This window comes from Pimephales promelas, chromosome 11 (genome assembly GCF_988280905.1).
Source record: "Pimephales promelas chromosome 11, fPimPro1.hap1.1, whole genome shotgun sequence".
Lineage (NCBI taxonomy): Eukaryota > Metazoa > Chordata > Actinopteri > Cypriniformes > Leuciscidae > Pimephales > Pimephales promelas.
In genome coordinates this window covers 32,428,046-32,443,049 of record NC_142779.1, presented here as the reverse complement: position 1 = coordinate 32,443,049, position 15,004 = coordinate 32,428,046, and the positions used below count along the sequence as shown (strand labels likewise).

Here is a 15,004-nt window from a genome sequence, read left to right as displayed (position 1 = left end):
CTTTTATTGACGCCAGGCTCAGCAAACGACTCGCTTTTCAAAGTGGGGGAACTATAACGACAAAGAGGATAAAACACCACCCCCGCAGAAGAAGATCAACGCCTACGTCAACACGGCCAGTTTAGCCCCGCCCACTGATTCGCGCATTACACGCATAGCTAAATAACATAGACGCCTACCTCGTGATGACAAACCGGATCGAGCTACCGAGCAATACAGAATATAGTGCAGTGCCTGGTTGTGCAAGACAGTCGCTGCATAAGCTTCCTCTGGATTCCAATTGGACTGCATGGATAAACTTTATTTTTAATGTATAAAACATTGTCCGTTTGTTCGCCGAGGATTGTTTTGTAAACAGGACTGGATTTGCAGACTGATTAAGAGTAAAAAAACGGTGCTGTGCCGTCTATATTGGATCTGACAGGATTTGTGCAACATACGAACTCTGGGTCGAACATATATGGGCGAATCATTCCGGTCGCCATTTTTTCAACATTGGACGTTTTCTGAACAATTTCCCCCAAGTGCATCGACGGGTGAGTCGAAACTCATTATAATATGCAAAACTGTTATCCACTTACAGGAGTGGGCATTTACTTCCAAGTCTTCAGTGCGAGACGCCTATAAAAACCGAGCGTTTTTCAGCTAGGCTCAAAACTAGGGTAGAAAATAGCCTATTACTTATTCTTTTGGATGTTTTTGAATGCAAAAACCAAGCGAACGTCATAAGTTGACCTCAGACAACACAACATGACATCATGACTTTTGCGTAAACATACACGCCACTTTTGAGTCAAGTGGCGTGTTATCTCTACGCATTTTGAGCTATCCACGTGTATCCGCGTGTATGTCTACGCCATTAACGTCAGAGTGATTCCGCGTGTCTGTACACGCCGTCAAATGTCCGCGCGAAACGAAGCAAAATGTAGATCTACATTTGGGGAGCGATCTTTTTTTTTTCCTAGGATGGTAAGGGAACAGTCATAAATGCCATTAACCCCAGTGACGGTTAGGTTTAGGGACGGGATTGAGGTAAGTCATACATTTATATATACAGTAATAACGTCAAGTCAACGGCGTTCATAAACACGCTGAAAAGCGATTATGCGTCTTGATAGCACGCCAAAAATGGAAATACGAATTGGCGTGTCATACACACGCTACTTCATCAGATCAGTCTGGACAACAATATAATATAATTTAAAAAGCCAGTTCATGACCCCTTTCAGTCTATTCGATTGCACTTAAACAGGACTGTAAAATGAATTGCTACTGACTACTTCTGTAACTGAGATTTTTGAGTCAACTGGGTGTCCAGTTGTCCAGGTCCAGCTGCTCTTGCATTGTGTGTCGGGTTTCGACCAGTGTAGCTTCAGTGCTTCCACCTATCAAGGAGAGCTTACAAAGGGATTGGGTCTCAACACACAGTCAGATGTCAAGCGGATTATGAGGGCTCTGAGACCTTGGGTCTTCATCATAAAAGATGATCCCGTATGTCAAGACCAGGGAACCAGTTTAGCTCTCACAGTGGACTGCTCTCGCTTCACAAGATCGAAATGAATTGCCAAGATCACTTCAATTTCAGAAATTGAGTCTTTGAACACTTTGCCACGAAGCCGGTGCTGGAAATACCTTGCATTGCCAAGGGACTGTAGAAGATTGAGTTGGACTCTGGCTGCTATAAAACAACTACAGCACCCGTACAGCGGAAAATCGATTTTTCAACATACGGAAAACAACTGGAAACAACCAGGATAGATTGAATTTGACCTGTGCAAGATGACAAGGAAGGATGTGCACGACGCCTCTACATCTACAACGAGGATTAAGGACCTTATCTTTCAAATTGTCATGTAACTCTCATGGGGTGAGTCGGGTGAGAGGCTGTGAAGTGCGTAGACGCGTGCGCCTCCTTGTTCCCCATCCGAGAGGGAGGTTTAGGGTGAAGGGAAGGTCAAGCAGCCTCTTCTTCATGCTGTCTGCAACTTAGACACATGTCGAAATAACTTCAAAGACAGACGCCCAGCATACACTAGATGAGGACAGGGGGACAAGTCTCACCGCCAGCCAGAAAAGATCAACACTGGATCTTAGCATAAGAAGAAGCACCAGGCTCAGGGTAGGTGAAAAACATTTATTTGGGAGTGTTTATTATTGTTATTACTCTAAGATATTATTTAGGCATTACTGAGGCTTGTTCAATCTTAAACGTGTACCTTTTTGGCATTCTTGATTCCATTTTGTTTGTGATTGTGGGTTCAGAAGAATTAAAGTCAAATGTCAGTCACAGTGAAAGTTTTTAGTTTGTTTTTCACATGTGGCTTTGTATTGCTCACTCGCAACTCACTGTAAGGATCTAATTTGCAGGCATATATATTACTGGGCCATATGGCGTGGGAAACATCACTGGGTTGTAAATAGAGTTCATAAATACCATCACTTCCTAATAAAACTCTGACTCCATAATCTACTTTCTCTGGCACTTGCAGAGCTGTCTAGCATAAGAGCAAAAGCAAAGCCTGATCAAACACAAGCCAAGTCACCTTTAGAGCTTTTTACAATACAGATGTCTAGAAGAAAATAGTGTCAGCTTAAAGGAGTAGTTCACTTTAAAAAAAAAATGTTTGCTGATAATTTACTCAGCCCCATGTCATCCAAGATGTCCATTTCTTTCTTTCTTCAGTCGAAAAGAAATTAAGGTTTTTGATGAAAACATTCCAGGATTTTTCTCCATATAATGGACTTCAATGGGAACCAAACGGTTCAAGGTCCAAAAGACAGTTTAAGTGCAAACTGTTCAAAGGGCTTTAAACGATTCCAGACGATGAATAAGGGTCTTATCAAGCGAAACGATCACTCATTTAAAAACAAAAAAAAGTTTACGTTTTATAAGCTCAAATGGTCGCCTTGCTTTGTTCTGTGATGCACGTTCGTGACTCTCCTCTTCGAACTCATTTATCAAAATGAACAAATCTTTTTTCGTGTCATTTGGTTCATTCAACGAACAAAATGAACGAGTTGACTCAGGAAAAGATTCGTTCATTTTTAAATGAGTGATCGTTTCGCTTGATAAGACCCTTATTCATCATCTGGAATCGTTTAAAGCACATTGAACAGTTTGCACTGAAACTGTCTTTAGGACCTTGAACCGTTTGGTCCCCATTGAAGTCCATTATATGGAGAAAATCCTGGAATGTTTTCATCAAAAACCTTAATTTCTTTTTGACTGAAGAAAGAAAGACATGGACATCTTGGATGACATGGGGGTGAGTAAATTATCAGCAAAAGTTTTTTTTTAAAAGTGAACTACTCCTTTAATTTCAGTGATGGTTCAAGTGCAGACAGACAGACAGACAGACAGACAGACAGACAGACAGACAGACAGACAGACAGACAGACAGACAGACAGACAGACAGACAGACAGACAGACAGACAGACAGACAGACAGATAGATAGATAGATAGATAGATAGATAGATAGATAGATAGATAGATAGATAGATAGATAGATAGATAGATAGATAGATAGATAGATAGATAGATAGATAGATAGATAGATAGATAGATAGATATGTTGGAAATAATAGGAAAGAGGTCCAGCAAGCAATATTGCACTAGTTAATCTCACTCTGCTGTCTTCATACAGAAGGCATCGTCCGTCTCTCTGTTGCTATAGTAACAGTGACCAACCACGGACACACAAACCAGTATTAAACCGTTATATTCATCCACTTTGCTTGAAATGTGAGTGGTCTATGGTGGATGCTGTGTAAAAGGGATGAGTTATTTAAAGCCCATCTAACATGGTCCTTTGAAGATGCTTTTATCCCCCACTTCATAGTATTTTAAAGTGGATCCAATCTTCATACGAAAAGCACAGATATCAAAGGTGTAGCATTTACATTGGCTCAGCGTGTTAGTCCATTTTCTCGGAAAGACAAATGTATCCATCATCCAAGCTGCTCTGCTTTAAGCTCTGACCATTAAACACACACTTAGCTTCTCTATTCATGCCTTCCTCGCGTATGAGTCAGAGAAAAACACATCGAAATACAAATTTCTAAGGCACATTGTTGTAGTTTCAACAAACCGGTGCATTCGTGATGGATTGAATTCTTACTGTTATTGTGAGAAATCAATTGACTAGAAAAAGCGGATGTGAATTGTTGAGCAACTGTAGATATTTACGTTCTTTGCTCTTATGTGAAACAAATACTGCGACTATCAAAGTCCCCATCTAAGCAGTGATAGGATTACTCTGGAAAAAGCTTTCCTCTAGCTAGGAAAAAGTTCAGCTTGCATTTCTGAAGTACTTTATTTGGGGGATGGATGGGGAGGGAGTGGAGGTGTGTTTCTTCCTTGTAAATGGACGTTTTACAGTAAGATGAGAACATGACACGTGACGTGGAAAATTCAGAACAACAACAAGAGCACAAATCAGGAGAAGCCGTTCTGAGAAATATAAAGGCCTGAAAACTTCAACTGTTCTTTTCTAAATGGTATTACTGATATATATTCATATTTAGAAATTAACATGGTGAAAGCTTTTCATAAGGCTTTCAGACTAATGGAAAAAACACATCTAAAATACACTCTTAAGAGTCTCTTTTGTGTCTTTACATTTTAATTGCAGTATCTTTTAAAGGCCATTTTCTCAAAATGATTTTTACATTTACAGTTTTATTTCTATCTATATTCTTAAGGTTGTTACAGAGGGGTTTGTTCATATGTAATTTGCATGATTTTATTACAACATTTTATTCCTAAAAAAATACTTTCTGGCTGTTTTATGGAGACATAATCCCCTCTGTAAAAACCTGACTCTTGTATAAAAAAAACTAGCATTTTGAATTAGATTATGCCTATTTTACATATTTAAACATAACATTTCCGAATTCTTGAAATACAATTTTTTGTTTGCAATTCTTAATGTAATCAATCAACTGGGGGAGAATGCAGATATTATTGTTTTTTTTTTTTACCCTATTCACCTGAACTGTCTTGCATTAAAGGTATAGTTCACTTTGAAATTAATTTTTGATATGTTTTAGCTTACCTCAAGGTCATCCGAGATGTAGGTATCTTTGTTTCCGCAGTATTTTCAAACCGTTCTCGTCTGTTAGTCATATAATGGAGGTCTATGGTCACCACCTCAAAGAGCATGCAGAGAGAAGTCCAGATTAAACATGATTCAATGACTCGTAAATGTAAGTACACATTGATGGCCTAAGACACGAAACGAGCAGTTTGTGTGAGAAAACGAACAGTATTTATATAGTTTTTACTTCTTGTAACCACAGCCAACTCTAAGTACTCTGAGGGCGCACTTTTGTGCAATGAAAAGGTTCAATAAATGTTAAGGTTTCTTTATGTAACCATAGATGCCAATAAAAAACCTTTATTTTTAAGTGTATTTTTACACTCTTTACATATATATATATATACGAAGAGTTCAGATGCAAAAGCCTCTAAATGCCATTTGAAATTTTCTTCTTTAATGATGATTTTTATCAAACTTGTATATTTAAGTTCAGTAATTTTACTTAAATAACAATTAATAGGTGATTATCATTGCCATTTAAGTGAAATCATTGAATTTAAAAATACAAGCTTGATAAAAATGATCATTCTAGAAGAAAATTTCAAATGGCACTTAGAGGCTTTTGCATCTGAACTCTTCATATATACTTATATATATATATTAGAGTCTTTCCATTGCAGAAGGTTTTTCATGGTGGAAAATTTCAAGAAAATCATTCTATGGCATCGCTGCAAAACAATCCTTTATTTTTAAAAGCGTAAGATCACATGCTTAAACAATGTGAAATCATCCTAATAATTGCACTGCCGTTTTGAGCACAAACATAATGAGGCCACAGCAGGACAGACGAACAAATGTGTGCTTAAACCCAGAAGCTGAATGGCCGTAATCATGCCATTATCTCAATATAAACACAAGACGACGAGCAACCAAAACAAATGAGCTTTAAGTGCTTTCCTATTCATCTGTTCCTCACAGACCATCAGGATAAGCCCTCAGGAGCCCGATAAACCCGTCTACCATTTTGCTTTCAATAGTAGTGAGACAGTCGCCACATGTCTGCCTGTACATACGCCCTCATTTATAGTAATATATTAGTGCGGTGAGTGTGTGTGTGTGCATATATAGGTGCGTGCGTGCGTGTGTCTCCCATCACAGTAGTGTGGACATGTAGATGCCTGTTTCCAAATGCTCCACAGGCCTGATATTGTTAAAGATAATCTGCTGAAAACCGATCCTCTCCACACCGCCGCCTGCAGAGGAACGTGTGGGCACATCAGCCCCCAACATCAGGAGTCTTGTCTGTCGCTACAGCAACAGCTAAAAAGCCTTGCATTACCAAGAACGACTTTCTGAAGTGCACAGTCTCCTCTCTATCAGTGTGCAGAAGAATGTTTACATGCATCCAAACAACAAGACTTGTCATGCGTCCGTGAAACTTAAAATACCTCAAGAGGCTGGGGGTTGAACAAAAGCGAGACGGGATAACATGTGGTGTCTACAGTGTACATCTCTGAATCCCTCAAGCGTGAGGTGTTGTTGCGTGAGATTACGGGGGAGCCTGTCTCTTTAAGAGGCTTGTTGAGCGGGGAGGTGGAACCTTGTCTGCTTCTAAACAAGCATTTCTATCAACAAAACTCACTCACTAGCGGACAGATCTCGTAGGGTGTGCATGTACACGATTTGCTTTTCCATGACTTCCTCAAGGTGTGCGTGTGATATGTGAGTCCAGTTTCATCAGCACCTGAGGTTTGCAATACTCGGCTGGAGGGCCACCAACAGCTCAGGTGTGTGACGGGCTATTTGCCAGTAAGTGTGTTTCTCTCTCTCTCGTTTTTTTATCATTAAATAAATAGAGTAAAATGAAAGATCTGGGTAAATGTAAATGAAAGAACTTTTTAAAAATGAATATCCTTGAGTTGTAATTTAAGGAGGTATTTCTGTAAAAGGCTTCAGGAGCTCAGGCACTTAAAGTTGTGAATTATAACCGGACTGTTTAGACAAGGGCAAGCACATCACGAGATGGAAACGGTGTAGGAATGGGCTGTTATTCTCAGGCTGATGCTGGTTAAAGGAAGGAACCACGTGCCTGTTAAGTTTCCATAGCAGCTTCCTAGTAAATAATGAGTTTTAAAGTACACTTGCTCAGATTACTGAGAGAGACTCTTAAAAAAAGAGGGAGATTTTTGTGTGTATTTTGTATGTAAGTGTGTTTTGTCCTTTTTTTTTTCAAAGTAGTATGCACAAAATCTAGAAGGACAACTCTAAAATGTGTTTTATTAATGTACAGTATCCGTTCACTTTTTGAAATAACGGATCCGAAGGGTTGTTTTCGCAGCGATGCCATAGAAAAATGAGTAATGAACATTTTAATGAAAATATTATGAAAAATAACCTTTTGTGTAATGCAGTTTCCATGGATGTTAAAGTTTCTTCATTGAACCACAGATGGCACCTTTATTTTTAATAGCGTTGCCATAGTTTCACTTCAGGAAAATGTGTGTGCGTTCCTCGGAGGAAAAGACCTGTTGGAGACACACAACCTGATTTCACCAAGTGCAACATATTTCTGGATCAACATCTTTGTTGATCCTGGAGCAACATTAGGTACAATCAGCCAAATAGGTTTAAAGAGATACTCCACTTTTTTTGGAAATAGGCTCATTTTACCACTTCCCCAGAGTTAAACAGATAGGTTTCGAATGTATTCAGCTGATTTTTTGATATTTAGAAGAATATCAGTAACCAGACAGTTTCTGGTCTCATTGACTTCCATAGTATATATTTTTTCCTACAATGGAAGTCAATGAGACCAGAAACTGTCTGGTTACTGATATTCGTCAAAATATCAAAAAATAGGCTGAATGGATTTGAAAACGGTAAAACCCAACTGTTTAACTCTGGGGGAGTTGTAAAAAGAGCCCATTTCTAAAAAAAGTGGAGTATCCCTTTAAGGGGCGAGTTTACAGTTCATGTCAAGTTTAGTCTTATAACCAGGGTTTGGTGCTTCTACATCAGTGATATTCACCTGTCATTTCCCTCTGATTAACTCGGCAAAATCAGGACGATACAGTTGACTAATTTATGACTTTATGAGCCATAGTATAAAATGCTGTTAAAGGGATAGTTCACCCAAAAATGAAAATTAAGACATAAATTACTCACCCCCATGCTTTACCAACGCAGTAAGACCCCGTTGAACCTCCAAGAATGTTCTCGCGCGTGCGTCGTGGAAATCTCTTGAACTCTTGTCTCAGGCCTACAAGGAAGAAAAGGAATAGTCGAATAAAGTCGTTATTTTTGTTGTTGTTTTTTTGCACAAAAAGTGTTCTTGTCGCTTGATAAACTTATAGTTGAGCCACTGTAGTCACATTTTCTCCAAAGACTTTCTGGGCCATCAAGTTTCAATCCCATAGGAGCCTATGTAGCAGTGATCCAGCTCTCAAATTTAATCAAAAATATCTTCATTTGTGTTCTGAAGATGAACGAAGGTCTTACGGGGTTGGTACAGCATGGGGGTGAGTAATTAATGACTACATTTTTATTTTTGGGTTACCTATCCCTTTAAATTCACACCTGTGAGCGCACATTCAATTGCTTGCTTAATTGGCAACAGTAAACAGCCTACGGTTAAAATACTTGGAAGAAGAATTGTTTATTCTGATTATTAGCGATAGTAAATATAAAGGAATAGTTGACTCAAAATAAATTTCCGCAATTATTTACTCAGCCCACGTCATGCCAAACGTGTATGCCGTTATTATTTCCATTAAACACTGAAGGAGAAATTCTGACGAATCTGAGTTTCTTTCTATTCAACAAACATTTATTGTGACCATGTCTGCACTCTAATAAATGCTGGGTTTGGGTCAAATATGGACAAACCCAAATGTTGGGTTAAAAATGCAAGTAAAAAATTTACAGTTGAAAGTGAAAGTTGAAGTTGGGTTATAATTGTAAATTTGGGTTTGTCCGTATTTTACCCAAATTTTTGGGTTCAAACAACCCAGCATTGTTTAGAGTGTGACAACAGACCAAAATGTAGACCGGATCAGACCCTCCCTGCAGGTCTCGAGTCTCATTCTCCATATATTTCCAATAGCATGCCATTTACTTCAAATTTGATGTTGTGTTAGGTTACAACCAAGCGGCAACATTGTAATCTGAAAAATGAAGCCTACCCGGAAGTCCGAAAATCCGCTAGAGGCCGGTCCCAGAACTTTTATTGGTCCCATGGACTTTTATCGTATTTTTGGATAGGTTCGAAGTGCCTGACGACTGTGAGGGGGGTAAATTTCTTTCTAACTCGTTAGTTTAGATCGTATTTAGATATAAAAAGTATGACAAATAAGGGCGGTTAACTTTGATTGACAGCTGATAACGGGCTGCGCCGAGTGGAATTTGACGTCTCGGCCATGATCTGACACAACACATCATACCACCTCTGTATCCTTTCTGAACATTTGTAGTTTGTATTTGCCAAGATTTTCCAAGATGGCGCCGCCCTTACCCCCCACAAACAGCCTCAAAACTGTTCTTCAGAAAGTCTGGGTGATGTCACAAACGCTTTGTCCATATTTTTTTACAGTCTGGTTACAACACACATGAGAAATATAAGGAGCAATGATGTCAAATCTGGTCCGTTTTGTAGTCTAAAATGTAAAAGCTTTGTTGGGGTGAAGTGAATAATGAGTTTAACCCTTAAAGGGATACTCCACTTTTTCTTTTTTTTTTTTTTGGAAATAGGCTCATTTTACAACTCCCCCAGAGTCAAACTGTTGAGTTTTACCGTTTTTCAATCCATTCAGCCGATCTCCGCTTCTGGCAGTACCGCTTTTAGCGTAGCTTAGCATACATCATTGAAGTGGACAAGACCATTAGCATTTCTCCCAAAAAAATGACCAAAGTGTTTAGATTTGTTTCCTATTTAAAACTTGACTCTTCTGTAGTTACATCGTGCACTAAGACCGACAAGAAAATGTAAAGTTGCCATTTTCTAGGCTGATATGCAGGGAACTATACTCTCATTCCTGCTTAATAATCTTTACTGCGGTACCATGAGTGCAGCAGGTGCGATGACTACACAAACTTAGTCCCGGTCACATTGGAAGCTGGGGACTATTTTCAGGCGCTGCGTCATATCATTACGCCTGCTGCACTCATGGTACGGCAGTGAAGTTTCCTGATTATTACGCAGGAATGAGAGTATAGTTCCTAGCCATATCAGCCTAGAAAATCGCAACTTTACATTTTCTTGTCGGTCTTAGTGCACGATGTAACTACAGAAGAGTCAAGTTTTAAATAGGAAACATATCGAAACACTTTGGTCATTTTTTCAGAGAAATGCTAATGGTCTTGTCCACTTCAATGGTGTATGCTAAGCTATGCTAAAAGTGGTGCTAAAAGAGGGAATGAGAGTAAATAGTGGCCGATTATTTTATTTTATTCCATTTTAAATGCAGTTTTGCATTGTGCACCATGTTGAAGAACATCACGTACTTACTTACTTACTTACTTTAATCATAGTGACTCAAGGCCACATGTGGCTTATTGCTATAATTAACATCAATCAGAGAGAAAACACCTTCTTATCAGAGGAACACACTGCTCACACCTCGCTTGTAGCCAGATGCCTTTGTTTATTTAATAGATGTTATTTTAGTAGATGTTCCTGTTAATGACAAATGCTGTCAAAAGGTTAATAAGAGCTTTATATCCAATATTCCTAAAAATTGAATATTATGCAAACACGCGATCATTAAATATGCTAACTAATACCAATGCACTTCATGCATTTACCTCACTTTATATACCAGTGTCATTGCTGTTAACTTAAGTTCAAACACAAGCCAAATCACATCCTTGTAGAATTTAATTGGTGAAATTCATATGTTTCTCCGAATATGTTCTTATTATGAGGGGATAATTCATCTTGCTTCTTCACATCACGTCATGTTCAGTGTGAAAGGGCCTTTAGTTGTAGGCTACATCTAAATCTATATCATTTATAATGAATTGCTCTGGATGATTCATTACGTTTTGATAATTTGTGAAAGATGGACCTTAAAATTGATGACAATATCCCCAGAGTCTAGGATAATGGGCAATGTGTCAAATGGCACAAAAGGCTTCTGACTGTATTTTTCACATGTGATGTGACACATATTAATTAAACTCGGCTGGAAATAGCACCTTCCACCTTGACGGAGAGAGCTGCTCGGGGAATAAAGTCATGTTCAGATACAGCTTGCTTTCACTGCCAGGTGTCTGCACACGAGGCCGGCCAGAAGCATAAGCGATAATTGACTGGAATCCGCAGCATCGAGGACTATAGATGGAGGCTTCCTATTGTGACATGTTGGAGAGCCTCCTATCACGGACACGGGCCTATTCTCAGCTTTCACATTCAAAGCATTTCCCAAATTCATTCCCATTAGTGGTTGTGAGAGCGCTCCATTAATCTACAACGGGAAACAACAATATCGGTGCAGAGAGTTGCACATCTAAAGATGGAGAAGAATCCAGCCACGGGCTCTTGGCTTTCTGAGAGCACTTGCACATTTAGTCCGAGAGCTTTCTGTCCCTCCAATGAACATGTGTGTACGGTATACTGTCCTTGTCCAGAAAGGAAATAAAGACATCATCAAAGTAGTCCATGTGACATCAGTGGGTTAGTTATGATGCTTTGAAGCATCGAAAATACATTTTGGTCCAAAAATAACAAAAAATTTGTAGTAAAACTGTGGTTATACAAATGGTAATCAGTCCACTCAAAAAAAAACATTGTTACTAAGGGATTGCAGCCTTTAGCCGCTGCCAAAGACACACTAACTACCATTAATCTTTGAATTCTTGATCCCGGGAACAATACAAGTCAACACCATTATGACTAAAAGTTTGCTCAGAAGTATTTCCTACTAAAGTATTTGACTCTGGTCAAGCGTATCCATGGCAGCCTGGTGGGAGTGGCCTTGGATGACACCAGACAACATGCCCAGTGCATTATGGGTGTTTAGATGAACAACAACTGAAACTGAAAAGTCCATGAACACAGTGGTGACACTAATATTGGTCATCTTGGTAGGGAAATAAATACGTATATGAGTGTTGTAGACAAGACCACCTAACCCGAGACCAAGACAAGACCAAGACCAGAGTTTATCGAGACCGAGACAAGACCAAGACTTTTAGGGGGCCGAGACCAAGACAAGACAAGACCAAGACAAGAGTTTATCGAGACCGAGACAAGACCAAGACTTTTAGGGGGCCGAGACCAAGACAAGACAAGATCAGCGCCCCACACTGCATGACACAATAAAATGTGAAACCTGATCAAAAGAGATTGATCTGAAATCTTCTCAGATTAATCTGAAAGATCCACATTCCCATTAAAACAGAGATATTTAACACTCAAAGCTGAAATAAACCATCTTTATTCAATACTTCTGGGTGACTTCCTGCTTAAAGCCCACATAGACACAAGAGTAACAAACAGACACAACACAGCAAAGTTGTGAACTGTGTAAGTAGACAAAGCAGTGGTGCAGTATTGTTGTAAATGTCCACCATAAAAGATTCACAAAGCGGTTTTAATAATTAAGCTTTAAGATGAATTATTAAGCGTGCGTGTTGGCTGGTCCGTGGTCAGGTCTTGCTGAGTTTGGTGTTTGGAGAGGGAAAGCGCTCTCTTCTGTTGGGCCTCATGTTTGAGGTTGTGGCTCTTATAGTTGGCCAACACACAAACATCCCTTGTTTTAGTGCTTCATCTCTTTCTACTTAGCCTACACCTAAAGGATAATTAGGAACACCATACTAATACTGTGTTTGACCCCCTTTCGCCTTCAGAACTGCCTTATTTCTTCCTTATTGATTCAACAAGGTGCTGAAAGCATTCTTTAGAAATGTTGGCCCATATTGATAGGATATTGGCCCATATTCATGAAGCTCCCGTTCCACCACATCCCAAAGATGCTCTATTGGGTTGAGATCTGGTGACTGTGGGGGCCATTTTAGTACAGTCAACTCATTGTCATGTTCAAGAAACCAATTTGAAATGATTCGAGCTTTGTGACATGGTGCATTATCCTGCTGGAAGTAGCCATCAGAGGATGGGGACATGGTGGCCATAAAGGGATGGACATGGTCAGAAACAATGCTCAGGTAGGCCGTGGCATTTAAACGATGCACAATTGGCACTAAGGGGCCTAAAGTGTGCCAAGAAAACATCCCCCACACCATCACACCACCACCACCAGCCTGCACAGTGGGAACAAGGCATGATGGATCCATGTTCTCATTCTGTTTACACCAAATTCTGACTCTACCATCTGAATGTCTCAACAGAAATCGAGACTCATTAGACCAGGCAACATTTTTTCAGCCTTCAACTGTCCAATTTTGGTGAGCTCTTGCAAATTGTAGCCTCTTTTTCCTATTTGTGGTGGAGATGAGTGGTACCCGGTGGGGTCTTCTGCTGTTGTAGCCCATCCGCCTCAAGGTTGTGTGTGTTGTGGCTTCACAAATGCTTTGCTGCATACCTCGGTTGTAACGAGTGGTTATTTCAGTCAAAGTTGCTCTTCTATCAGCTTGAATCAGTCGGCCCATTCTCCTCTGACCTCTAGCATCAACAAGGCATTTTCACCCACAGGACTGCCGCATACTGGATGTTTTTCCCTTTTCACACCATTCTTTGTAAACCCTAGAAATGGTTGTGCGTGAAAATCCCAGTAACTGAGCAGATTGTGAAATACTCAGACCGGTCCGTCTGGCACCAACAACCATGCCCCGCTCAAAATTGCTTAAATCACCTTTCTTTCCCATTCTGACATTCAGTTTGGAGTTCAGGAGATTGTCTTGACCAGGACCACACCCCTAAATGCATTGAAGCAACTGCCATGTGATTGGTTGATTAGATAATTGCATTAATGAGAAATTGAACAGGTGTACCTATAATCCTTTAGGTGAGTGTATATTAATAATATATGAACAGCAACGTTTGTCGTTGGATCAATGCATGCTTATTTTTCATTGATGTTAATGTATTGATTGTCATTGTTTCAGATTGCCCTGCACCATGAAACTCGCTGTAGTTCTCCTCCTCTCTGCGTGCGGTGTGCTGTTCAAACTCGACTGTGAAGCTCAAGGTAAATCTATTTATCCCACCACCAAAATACATTACATACACTATAAAAATATCACTTCACTGTCTATTCTTGATTGCTGGTTGCGGCACATTTATGCGGCACATAGATTTTTGTCAATGCATAGTTTACTTTTTCTATTAAATTTGAGTGAAAATGTAATAAAAGTTTCCTTTTAATTTCAGCATGTATGCTCACTAGATATTGAGATCGACAATGTAGCACAATCTGCTTGTTTGCCAAGTTAAATCAAGCATTTTTTTTTAAAGTGTTTCACAATACACGTTTCAAATCAGCTTTACAGAAAATCCTTATTTAATAGCATATTTATTATTAAATTATCTAAATAGCCTATTTATAGCCTATTTTATGCTTTACGTCAGTGAACTGTATGTATATGCAGATAAAGTTAGATGTTGTACTACTTACAGTATATATCCAATTTTATGAACAGTATTTAGCTGGGTGATAACAGTTTAAGTTATATGCACTGATCAAATCAATTAAGCAGTTGAGATATTGTGTATTTACAATGTTTTATAGTGTAAATATAATGTAATTATACTTACACTATATATGATACTTAAAAAAATCCATTTAGTATGTATGAAAATAGTTATATGAGACTGGTATGAAATATATGACCAATGATAACACATCCACACACATCCAACATGAGCAATTAGAAAAGTTAACGTCGGAACAAGTTAATTTACCAAAAGCAAATAAAGAATGGTCCATATAGGCTGTTCATTTCCTCAGTCAGTTTCTGCCAACTGTGAAACATGCAACAGGATCCTGGCGAGTAGATTACACAAAACTC

General features: G+C 39.1%; 1 protein-coding gene across 3 annotated transcripts in view; it reads left to right on the top strand.

Annotated features, from left to right (window-relative positions):
- The first annotated feature begins 6,318 nt into the window (after positions 1-6,318).
- dlk2 (delta like non-canonical Notch ligand 2) overlaps positions 6,319-15,004 on the top strand; it is a 28,301-nt gene continuing 19,615 nt past the window's right edge. For 2 of the 3 annotated variants that reach the window (XM_039690572.2, XM_039690568.2), the window contains exons 1-2: positions 6,321-6,850; positions 14,102-14,184. In XM_039690572.2, the coding sequence (XP_039546506.2) occupies positions 14,115-14,184 (70 nt within the window). In that variant the 5' untranslated portion in view covers positions 6,321-6,850; positions 14,102-14,114. Of the gene's footprint in view, positions 6,851-14,101; positions 14,185-15,004 lie in introns of all 3 variants that reach the window. The other variant, XM_039690569.2, reaches the window with a different exon arrangement.